Source organism: Podospora anserina, chromosome 7 (assembly GCF_000226545.1).
Source record: "Podospora anserina S mat+ genomic DNA chromosome 7, supercontig 1".
Taxonomy (NCBI): Eukaryota; Fungi; Ascomycota; class Sordariomycetes; order Sordariales; family Podosporaceae; genus Podospora; species Podospora anserina.
In genome coordinates this window covers 1223958-1235330 of record NW_001914854.1, presented here as the reverse complement: position 1 = coordinate 1235330, position 11373 = coordinate 1223958, and the positions used below count along the sequence as shown (strand labels likewise).

The window sequence follows — 11373 nt, the reverse complement described above, 5'->3', positions numbered from 1 at the left end:
CATAACTGGTTGATCACGAATCGCTGTCGCTGTCGCCAAACATGGCGCCCAACACCATCATCCCCGCCAGGGCGGTGATACCGTTCCTGGTGGGCATGATGCTGCTGACGGGAGTGTGCAACACCCTCTTGACCAAATACCAGGTAACAACATCTCTTCCATCGCTCTTATTATCCCGATTGAAGCTGATTTCCGAAAAAGGACAACCAATGCGTCCGCGACTGCGATAACCCCGACCCCAAAAAACGCCGCCACTTTGAGCAACCCGTCATCCAAACCCTCCAAATGTTCGTCGGCGAGATGGGCTGCTGGGTCGTCGTGGGCATCATGTCACTATACAACCGCTACATTGCCAAATCAGACACCACCACCGCCTACCAACCCGTCCGGACAACAGCCGACGACGAAGAGCCTGCGGCGGACAATGCTAGCATCCACTCCCGCACTGCTCTGACCGGGGGTGGCGGCAACGGGACAATCAACGACCCTGCCTTTAAGGAAGAAACTCACTCTGTCCTCCGGGGGTGGAGGGTTTGTCTTTTGGCCTTGCCAGCCATCTGCGACATTTTGGGAACCACCCTCATGAACGCGGGGCTGTTGCTTGTGGCGGCGTCGATTTATCAAATGACTAGAGGGGCGTTGGTCCTCTTTGTGGGGTTGTTTAGTGTTATTTTTCTTCGTCGGCATCTTCACCTTTTTCAATGGCTTTCCCTTGTTGGTGTCATGACCGGTGTTGCCATCGTCGGCCTCGCAGGGGCGATTCAACCGGACAAGAAACACGCCGCGTCTGCGCATTCGGCCACGGGGGTGGAAAGCGATGCGTTGAGGGTGATCATCGGCGTTTTGATGATCGCCGGAGCGCAGATTTTTACGGCTACGCAGTTTGTCCTTGAGGAGTGGATTCTGGAGAGGTCGAGCATTGAGCCGATCCGGGTGGTGGGATGGGAGGGGATTTTTGGGTTTAGTGTCACGCTGCTCGGGATGACGGTGTTGCATTTTGCTGTTGGGCGGACGGAGGCGGGGAGGCTGGGGCCGTTTGACATGGTGGAGGGCTGGAGGCAGTTTTGGGAGTACAGAGCTGTTTTTGTGAGCAGTTTGTTGATTATGATTAGTATCGGGTATGTTCCGCTCTTTCATCCCCGGTGGTTCTCGAAAAGGGCTGTGTTTGCTGACTTTTTCTCGAACAGAGGCTTCAACTTTTTTGGTCTTTCCGTCACCAGGAGCGTCAGCGCCACGTCCCGGTCTACGATCGACACTTGCAGGACGCTCTTCATCTGGATTGTCTCGCTTGGTCTGGGGTGGGAGACGTTCAAGTGGTTGCAGGTTGTCGGTTTTGCGCTGCTGGTGTATTTCACCTTCTTGTTCAACGGGATTGTGCAGCCGCCGTTTGCGTTTTTGAGGGTGAGGGAGGTGGAGGAGCTGTTGCCTGAGGAGCCGATTGAACATAACTAGGTAGGGATTGGGTGTTGGAGTACACGATGCGGATTGACTTGGGAGAAGGATGGGAGGGGGATCGATGGCATATGAACGGCGTTTGATTTTGGGATTGCGAGACTGGGCCGGGCTTTGTTCACGGGAGCTTATTCGTATTATATAGGCGTTATCATCACTAGGTTCCAAGAGACACATGAATATCATCACATGAGTAGACGAATTCAAATACCTTTGAAAGAGAATTGGACTTTTCTGTGTGAGTGAGTCAAGTATTGAATTGTCCAACTCGTTAAATTTCATATCTTGCTACCTAGCTATCTCCGCAAGAGCTGAACCTAAAGCAGCTACTTTCTTTCCTTCTCCTCCCAAAAGTAAAACCCTCCAATAAAAAACAAACGAGCGAAAAGGCCTGGTAAGGTAAGGTATATATGGGTATCCAGAAAAAAGTCAAGACACAAATATCGAAGAAGAAAAAAAGGTTCAAAGATTACAAAAAGACAAAAGCAGAAAAAAGTTCCAGACTTGATCAACACCCGCTCGCTGCACAACAATTTTTCTTTTGCCAAAAACCCCCCCAAAAGAGTGAAAAGAAGAGAAAAAAAGAAAACAATGTCCGAAACCAAATGACACCCTAACCAAACCTCTGCCCTACTTACTCCCTCTCTCAGAAATGGTATTAAGCGTGTCCCCAGGCACCAGGCTCGGAAAAACAACAATGAAGAGAAGAAACAAGGTAGGACAGAGGTTGGTTGGTTGGGGCTTTTTTGTCATGAGTAATATCATAATCTTCCGACTATAGATAAAAGAATTACATGATCATGGTCGGTAAATAAACTCAAGGCCCTACTAGTCTGCTCCTCTCCGTCGGGCTCATGCTCGCCAGCGCACTCTCCACCCTTCTCGGCACCTCATCGTCTTGCATCATCATTCCAAAGTTTTGCTCGTCCGGCGGGTTGTGAATCCCAGGAATCCCCGGGTGCCCAGGCATCTGTTCCTGTTGCATTTGCCAGGTCGGGTCTCGCTCTTGTGTTCGTACGATTCGTCCCGTCTGCTGCTCTACCCACGAGTTCAACGACCTGAACCGAGTGGGTTGGTCTTCGCTCGCTTGTGTGTACACGGTATCTCTCTGGCCTTGTGGTTGCTGTGGTAATGGCGGCGGTTGTTGCTGCACTGGTGATACATACGAAAACCTGGTTGAATAATGGCTAGACGACCTGGTAGCTGTGGCTGCTGGCGGTGGTGGCGCAAGGAGGGTGGCAGATGTTACAATCTCAGCACCATCGCCAAATCCTGACGAGAGAGACGACACTAGTGATCTCCGACCAGCTTCCTGATAGACAAGATTATAAGGCACTGGGAGTTGCTGCGGCTGTTGCGGCTGTTGTGACTGCTGCGCAATTGGCGACGGGGTGTAGTACGTGGTGATTGGCGAGACTCCGTTTGGATAAGTTACGTTTGCGTGATCGGTGCGAACCATGAATGCCCCAAATTGGGCCGCATTAGTGGAACTAAAGGACTCTTGTTGCTGATGAGAATACCGTAGATTTGGAGGCATGATATTGAAGGCGTTTGTCGGATCATACGTCATGTCGGCATTGTATGTTAGTTGATAATAGTTGGTGAAAGGCACCTGCGGTTGGTGGGCAGGGAATGAAGTTTGAAGAGGTGGCAGCTGCGGTTGCTGTTGTTGCTGCTGTTGTTGTTGCTGCTGCTGCTGCTGCTGCAAAGGTAAGGCGGCTTGGAGAACTTGTGGTTCGGCTACCTGCTGCTGGACCTGCGTTGGCGGAGGCTGCAATGAAGGCTGTGGTTCTTCTTGTGTCTTCTCTGGAGGATAATATTCCCCTACTTGCGGGACCTCATGGGCCCCCTCCTTCTCGCGGTATTTTGGAGGGGGGGAAAGAGTGACAGTAGAAGGCGCCGACTTGTGCGAGTTCTTGCGTCCAAAGAATGGTAGCCCTCCGCCAGATCCTGCACTGGCCACACTGTTGGATAGTCGGGACTTTTTCATTGCTCTTCGTGCCATCCAAACGATAAAGCAGATCAAGACAAACGCTCCTATTTATTCTTGTTAGTAATATGCCTCAAAAGAAAAGCAGAGCAACAACCTACCAATGGATCCCACAGAGATCAGGACTCTCTCCGCGGTCGGATCCATACCTCCCTGAGGAGCCTCAATGCGGTTGCTATCATCGGGAATAACAGTGCTGGTGGGCCCAGAAGCATCTCGATCACCTCCAGGAAGGTTTACAATATCAGGCACTGGAAGCGACGTTGGTGTTGGATCCGTGGGGAAGGGAACAGCTCCGTCTGACCGTGAGCCGTTTCCGATAATTTCTGTCGAAAGCCCGGTGGTCCCATCCAGGTTGGTCGCCGTTTCGACAGGTACAAAGTCAGTCACAGTCGGCACCGCCTGCGCAAAGTTAGCAAAGAGGGACTTGTTCATTTTCATCCCTGAAAACTCACTTCTACTGTTGGCGTTGCTTGTATTTGGGACTGTAGAACGATGACGCCTGGGTTGGGCGGAGCTCCAGGATCTCCTGATATTGGAGGAGGGCTTGGCGCAGGTGTTGCTTCTGGAGGAACACCCTCGACAGGTATGGCTTCTGGTGGCGAAGGCTCAACCGGTGCCGGCTCAGCTGGTGCCGGCTCGGCCGGTACGGGCTCTGCTGCAAAATCTGCAGACGGGACAGATTCAACTGGCACATCTTCGACTGGTACATCTTCGGCTGGGGCATCTTCGGCTGGCACAGAATCGGCTGGCACCTCGGCCGGGGGCGGTTCGGTCGGCGGGGAGTCCCCCGAGGGCGGCGGTGTCACGGAAGGGTCTGCTTCGGGAGAGTCCTCTGGCGGGTTAGAGTCATCGTTTCCGTTGTTACCATTCCCGTTGTTACCATTCCCGTTCCCATTCCCGTTCCCATTTCCATTCCCATTTCGATTTCTGAATCCGCCTCTGAATCGTCTGTTTCCGTTGCCGCCATTCCGGTTACCTCCGTTACCGCCGTCGTTGTCATCATCGCCGTTGTCATTGCCGTTATTATTGTTATTGCCCCCTCTATTATTACCTCGATTCCCGCCAAATCTGTTGTTTCTGTTGTTGCCTCCCCTGTTGTTGCCAGATCTACCACCGTTGTTATCGTCGTTGTCGTCGTTATTACCGCCGCGATTTCCCCCGCCAAATCTGCTGTTTCGATTGCTGTCACCGTCACCGTCCCCGTCATTATTGTTTCGGTTATTGCCAAATCTGAACCGACGTCGGCGGGTCTCCTCGTCTTCGTCGTCCCTATTCTCTTGTCGAATGTGAAGCTCTCCAGCATCCAACATGGGAGCACCTCCTTCTCTCCCTCGAGCAATCGGCTTCGTTTGACGACGTAAAGGTGCCATTCCCTCCTCTCAAGATTCTCAAGTTTGCCTTGGAACTTTCCAGTGATGATCGGGGTAGACCGCCCAGTCGATTCATATCCCACAATTCATGGATAGCTGCCCTCAATTTTCGATGGATAATACAGCGTTCCAGCGGGTACAGAAATGAACTCGCAGTTTGAAATGAGTGACAGAAAGGAATGGAAAGAATTATGGATGAAATACCCAGAATGAAATTAGTATACAAGAACTAAAGCAAAGGGAAACCGGCCCTGCGGAAAGAAAAGAATGGAACAGGCGGCAGAAAGAATGGAGTGAAAGGAAGAAAAGCGTGGTGAGAAGAGAATGTGGTAACAGGTCAGAACCAGGACTGATCACCCGCCTCCGGGGGAGTGGGTGGGTGCATGACGAACCAAGAGCCCAAGCTTTCCAGAGGAGACGTCTAGGATGGCTCGAGCGACACCACAAGCTCTCATTCTGACAACCCTTTCCCCGCAGACTGCCTAGACCGAACACCCAAGAGCCGGAGATGGCTCAGGGATACTGGTTCCGGCTTCAGAGGGACAATCAAGAGCTCCTTCCTACTGAGGGATCACAGCCCGGGGGTGGATGAAGGGGCGTTACGAGACATCAGCTCGATTGGGAACAGGGCCAGGGACTTCCCAGACTCGGATCGTGTGGTCGAGTGCCATTGTCTTGCTGGCTGCGGGGGGGGCCTCTTGGTAGCCAATGAGGCGCATCTGAAAAAGAGCCTCATCCAAGAGGTGGACTTCAGGGACTGCTCGTGCAACACTCGGCATTGACGTGAAGAAAGCTGGGGGCAGCGTGCCCGTGGTGAATGTGCACTGGCCTATGCCTGACGTCTGAAAGTGGAAAGGGGAGCAGTTGAGTTGTGACAGGAGAGCAAGGGGTTCGATGTCTCAGCCACGGATGTCGCGTTTCAGCCGGACGACGAGTGCCAAAATGTGGAGAGCGGCTCTGGCTCTCTTACACCAAGCCGGGGTAGCAATCGCTTCATGAGGAAAGGAAAAAGTAGGCGAGAGTGAGAAAAGCAAAGCCTGGATCCGTAATCTCACGGAGCAGTCAGTGACTTGACGGTTTTTCACTCTGGTCGGCAAAGGTTGGGGGCGGGGGAGGTTGCCGAAGGCCATCGCCAAGACACACGGAGCTCAGAGCTTCGACCCAGCAACACCAGAGACGCCGCCAAGGCTCTTCCACTGCGACATGATGCTGTGGACTTGTGGTTCTGTTTAAAGAATCAGTTAAGCCTTCACAAGCATCGAACAAAAGACGGCATGGCGATGATCAGTCGCGTAGAATAAGTGCATGTGGGAAATCCCCAGAGCTTCATGAAGTGAAGAGCCAGTGGTGGTCTTGATACCTAGCCTGAACTCGATCTTGATCGCTTGCCGGTCAGGGGTGGGTGTGCAATGCAGGCCAGACCTCAGCCAGATGCGGGGTGCGAGGGCCCAGCGTTGACGGGCAACCAGATCATTGACGATCACTCATGCGCGCCGTTGATGGGGATGCGGGCCGGGCTGGGCATCAGGCACACAGGTTTTCTGTGTCAGAGATCAAACCACCGGGCGAATATCCTCCGAGGAGGCCACCCGGAAGTTGAAAAGAATGGGAATAGAATTGAAGACGGAGCCTCGGGACGGCGGCAATGGAAGAAGGCGGTGATTCGCACTCCCATCCCTCGGGACGGATGTAGGTTGGAGAAGAAACTTGCTGTTTGCCTCTTGAATGGAGATAACCAAGAGTTTCCCCAACTAAGTTGCGGGTTTGGTCGGAGTCACCTCACATGTTCCTTCCATTTCATGTTCCTACTTCTCCCGACGACAGCAGCCTCGGTGGCAGTCGGTAATGACTGGCAGGAGCGACCCTGTTAGCATGTGTTGTTAGTACCTTGGTTGTGGAAGGAATGATCGTCTTGTTGAGATTTTCAACAGTCAAAATAATCAAGTGTGAGACTTGGTCAATTGTCAAAGACACTGAGCGCCTCAGCGCTTGAGAGTTGAGACCCAACAGCATTTAGCCGGAGAGCCCAGTCCCACAAGGGGCAGCTCCGGGCCCGACTTGGCAACGGCCGTACAGGGCCGGAATTTTCAACTGACAGACTTCGTCCGGGTCGGAGCTGGAAGCGGAGCGTTCGGAGGGTCCGTGCAATTACGCTGGACCCGCATGTGATAGCGGAGTTGGCGGGGTTTGTTGTTGAACAAACATCCAGGATGCACCCTAATCGCAACCACAGACTCGAATTGCAATCGCATGTCGTTCGACATCATCCTACTATTCTCACCGCTGACACGAGCTGAAGGGGCGCAGGAACAAAATGCCAATTGCGCAAAATAATGAGATGATGGGAGGGGCGTGGGGGGGGGAGGCAACTGATGACAAACATGTCCCTGCTCCTTTTTGGACGCATCGAGGCTCTCTGGTATGGATATGTTTATCATGTGCTGGTGGCAGCCCCTTATCGGAATCGTTTGCGCGGTTTCCTTCCCGCCCACGCCGTCACGCTGTCTGTCAGCCCTGCCACTGTCACACTGGCCTTCTCCGAAATGCGGAAATTCCCTTGTCTCAGTGGGTTGTTGGTGCTCCAGCCTCCGGACGCGGCAGTTAAGAAAATGACTCTTTTGCTGCGACAATGGCCATGCATCGCCAGCGACGTTTCAAACCTTTGGAGAAAAATTGAGCTATGAGTTGTGTCGTCATCCATGGGATCCTTGCAGAGCCCCTTGGCAGCGAGGGATGGTGGAGTGCTGAATGTGTCTCTCGCGGCATCTGAATGGCTGGCTGGGCGGGTGGGGGTCCCGCTGAGCAGAAGCGCCGAATAGGATAAAATCGAAAAAGTTGAAAAGAAACTGCTTACAGGGGTCTCCCGAGCTCCATCTTAGTCACTAACCATCACCACCTCACCTGTGCCTTATCACCCTGCCCTGCGACATCTTGCTTCATTTTTTCCGTCTGTTTCTTTTCGAGTCCCCTCCTCAGTCTCTATTCCTTTCCCTCAGCCTTTTAGATATACCCTCAGCCGGTATCTCTGCCTTGCGCCCGCCGTCGCCTCGACGTTGAACTCTTCCTATTTTACCTAGGCCCCTCTCCTGCTCTCCGCCGGCCTTTCCGTGTTTGCCCATCAGGCAATGTCCTCGTCGTCGCGAGCCCTCGCACAGCTTGCGGTGCCCCGTCCGGGTGCCGCTTTGCTCCAGTCCTCCTCCCAGGTCCCCAGATTATTCATCCAGTCATCACGCAAGACTGTGGCCGCCAGACCTGCCTTTGGTAGCTTACAAGGACCTGTCTCGAGGCAGTTCAGGCGCGGGTATGCCGACCAGGCCGCTCCTGCCCCTCAGCCCCCCAAGAAGCGCCGATTCCGGACGCTGAGGTGGGCGTGGAGGTTGGGATACCTCTCTGCCATCGCCGGTGTCGCCTACATCGGCTACGGCATCTACGAGGACAGACACCCAGAACCCCAGACCGAACCAGACCCGACCAAGAAGACGCTTGTCATTCTCGGTGAGTGCATGGCATTGCATCAGACCGCATAAGGCACCCATTGACAGCTGCTAACATGCGCATCAGGCACGGGCTGGGGCTCTGTCTCCCTCCTGAAGCGTCTCGACACCGAAAACTACAATGTCATCGTCATCTCGCCGCGCAACTACTTCCTCTTCACCCCCCTTCTCCCATCATGCACGACCGGCACCATCGAGCACCGCTCCATCATGGAGCCCATCCGCACAATTCTGCGCTCCAAGAAGGCGAGCGTAAGATTCTACGAGGCCGAAGCTAGTTCCATCGACCCCGACCGCAAGGTGGTGCGCATCTTTGACAACTCAGAAGTCAAGGGTGACATGACCGAGACCGAGGTCCCCTACGACATGCTGGTGGTTGGTGTTGGTGCCGAGAACGCGACCTTTGGCATCCCTGGCGTCCGCGAGCACTCATGCTTCCTGAAGGAGATTGGTGACGCTCAAAGAATCCGCAAAAGGATCATGGACTGCGTCGAGACGGCTGCCTTCAAGGACCAGTCGCCCGAGGAGATTGACCGTCTCATGCACATGGTGGTGGTTGGCGGTGGCCCGACTGGTGTCGAGTTCGCCGGCGAGCTGCAGGACTTCTTCGAGGAGGACATCAAGAAGCTGGTTCCCGAGATCAGCGATCGCTTCCGCGTGACGCTGATCGAGGCTCTCCCCAACGTCCTCCCTAGCTTCTCCAAGCAGCTCATCGAGTACACCGAGAGCACCTTCAAGGAGGAAAAGATCAACATTCACACCAAGACCATGGTCAAGAAGGTCACAGACAAGACGGTTGAGGCTGTGGCTACTCGCCCTGACGGCACCAAGGAGACGATTGTATTCCCCTACGGTCTTCTCGTCTGGGCTACCGGCAACGCCGTTCGTCCCGTCGTCCAGGATCTCATGCAGCGTATCCCTGCGCAAAAGAACTCACGCCGCGGCCTCGCTGTAAACGAGTATCTTGTTGTGCAAGGTGCCCGCGACATCTGGGCTGTCGGTGACTGCGCCGTTGCCGGCTACGCCCCCACCGCCCAGGTTGCCAGTCAAGAGGGCAACTTCCTCGCGCGCCTGTTCAACAACATGGCCAGGACTGAGGCTCTCGAGAACAAGATTGCTGAGCTCAGCGGTTCTCTCAACCTCCAGCCCGGCAACACGGCCGAGATCTCGCGTGAGATTGAGGAGTATGAGCGTCAGCTCCGCCGCATCAAGGACGTGAAGCCCTTCCACTACAGTCACCAGGGTTCCCTCGCTTATATTGGCAGCGAGAAGGCTGTCGCTGACGTCACATGGTTCAACGGCAACGTTGCCGCCGCCGGTGGTTTGACCTACCTCTTTTGGAGAAGCGCCTACATCAGCATGTGCTTCAGCACCAGGAATCGTCTGCTGGTCATCAACGACTGGCTCAAGTCCAAGCTCTTCGGTCGCGATCTTTCTCGCGAGTAGACTGGTTTTCGAGCCAATCTCTTCTTCTCTCGTTTCGAGGTCCACCGCGTGGCGATCATGGATGAGCGGGCTTTCATCATTCCCTTTGTGTAGTTTTTCTTGTTAATGACGGAGTCTCGGGGGTGGGCACCTAACCTAATAGAACATGGGCTAGACTGGCTTTTCATTTTTGGCGGGAAATAGACTAGGGGCAAACGAATTTCTTTCTGCTGTATGTATCATCAAATATTGACACCCGTGAAACGTTGCTGAGGACTTCTCGAAGTATTATAATGGCTCAACCAGGTGCTTCTTGTACCTATGATCGACGATCCATCCATCCATCCATCCAGCGGTCCGGGTTCCCGGGATGAATCCCACGTGCCGTCTGCTCGAGTCAGTCTTGTTCCAAGACGGCCCAAGACCAGACACCCTGGCCGTTTTTAAGAGATGGACAGGGAAGATGATCAATGATTAGATTGATAAGATCTTGATGCATTTCATCTCGGTGGAGGTGTTTTGGGGCCAACCACCAATGAGAGAATGTTCCGTCGATGGTGTGAGCGGAAGAAAGGGGGGCGCGGGCAAGGCGGGATGGTCTGCCGCGGCGAGCCGAGGTTGTTGAACGGCGGCCGAGCTGCTTGGCGCGTTGTTTTGTGCTCTTTCTGGCGAGCCAGCGAAGTTCGGCTGGGCAGCGGACCCCGGATTGTGAGTTCGGGTCACATTGTCAGAGGGGCGCGGGTGACGTGTGGGGATTTTGGGGTAGGTAATAAGTTGGTGGTTTAGGCGCCTGGAACGACGAGTTGAGGAGGAATGTTTTTATGCGGACGGGTCCCCCGGTTCGGAATTCGATAGCCAGCTTTTTTCTCTTTTTTCTCTTTTTTTTCTTTCCTTCTATTTCTTTCATCATCTTTCAATTTGTTGGAGAGAGAGCACGGCTTGATTTGTTCCTGGAGATTTTTGGAGCTTTCTTCCCCGCACGAAAGCTATTTTACCGAGAGCGAGCTCTATCAGCCTTGTCGCATTTACATCTCACCTCTCCTTTTCACTTTCACCTCAACAACACACCACATTTTCATCATCACCACCACCACCACCACCACCAAAAACCACCGCAATCATGTCCACCACCGACACCGCCCCGGCCGAAATCCCCTCCCAACAACAACCCATCGCCGACCTCCCCTCAGGCGACCCAATCCCCTCCCCCTCCAAACCGTTGACCACCCCCCCCAACACCCTCCCCCTAACCACCCTCCTCGCCAACCTCCCCTCCTCCACAAACTTGTTCCTCTCCCGCCTCGAGAAATGCATGTCCACCCCCTCAGGGATCGACACAGTGATGCTGTTGCTATGCTACACCTCCAAACTCGCCGCCTCAGTCCTCACCTCTGGTCACATAACCACCCTCCTCTCCAAAACCTCCCAACCCATCGCCCGCAAAACCCTCGCCACCCTCCTCGCCAAACGTCTCAACAACCTCTCGGCGTTGATGTCCGAGTCAAGGGTTATCCTCCGCCTCTGGGCGCTATTGGGGATCTACTCCTGGGGCCGCTCCATCGTCTCCTCCCCCACGACATCCATCACCGCCAAAACGCTGGATTATATCCGGCTTGTCCTCTGTGTTTTGCTTCAGGGG

The 11373-nt window shown here is 54.0% G+C and overlaps 4 protein-coding genes across 4 annotated transcripts; 3 read left to right on the top strand and 1 right to left on the bottom strand.

The window, feature by feature from the left end:
- Nucleotides 1–41: 41 nt before the first annotated feature.
- PODANS_7_5410 (uncharacterized protein) lies at nucleotides 42–1452 on the top strand (the record flags this gene model as incomplete). The annotated part of the gene is made up of 3 exons (XM_001907861.1): nucleotides 42–143; nucleotides 202–1118; nucleotides 1188–1452. The coding sequence occupies 3 exons, from the start codon at nucleotides 42–44 to the stop codon at nucleotides 1450–1452; spliced, it is 1284 nt and encodes a 427-aa protein (XP_001907896.1).
- An 817-nt stretch (nucleotides 1453–2269) lies between these two features.
- PODANS_7_5400 (uncharacterized protein) lies at nucleotides 2270–4815 on the bottom strand (the record flags this gene model as incomplete). Its single annotated transcript, XM_001907860.1, has 3 exons — nucleotides 2270–3489; nucleotides 3544–3844; nucleotides 3898–4815. The coding sequence occupies 3 exons, from the start codon at nucleotides 4813–4815 to the stop codon at nucleotides 2270–2272; spliced, it is 2439 nt and encodes an 812-aa protein (XP_001907895.1).
- A 3125-nt stretch (nucleotides 4816–7940) lies between these two features.
- Nucleotides 7941–9755, top strand: PODANS_7_5390 (uncharacterized protein; the record flags this gene model as incomplete). The annotated part of the gene is made up of 2 exons (XM_001907859.1): nucleotides 7941–8310; nucleotides 8377–9755. The coding sequence occupies 2 exons, from the start codon at nucleotides 7941–7943 to the stop codon at nucleotides 9753–9755; spliced, it is 1749 nt and encodes a 582-aa protein (XP_001907894.1).
- A 1099-nt stretch (nucleotides 9756–10854) lies between these two features.
- Nucleotides 10855–11373, top strand: PODANS_7_5380 (uncharacterized protein; the record flags this gene model as incomplete). Its single annotated transcript, XM_001907858.1, has 1 exon — nucleotides 10855–11373. A coding segment is annotated over one exon (519 nt), but the record flags the coding sequence as incomplete, so codon positions are not given.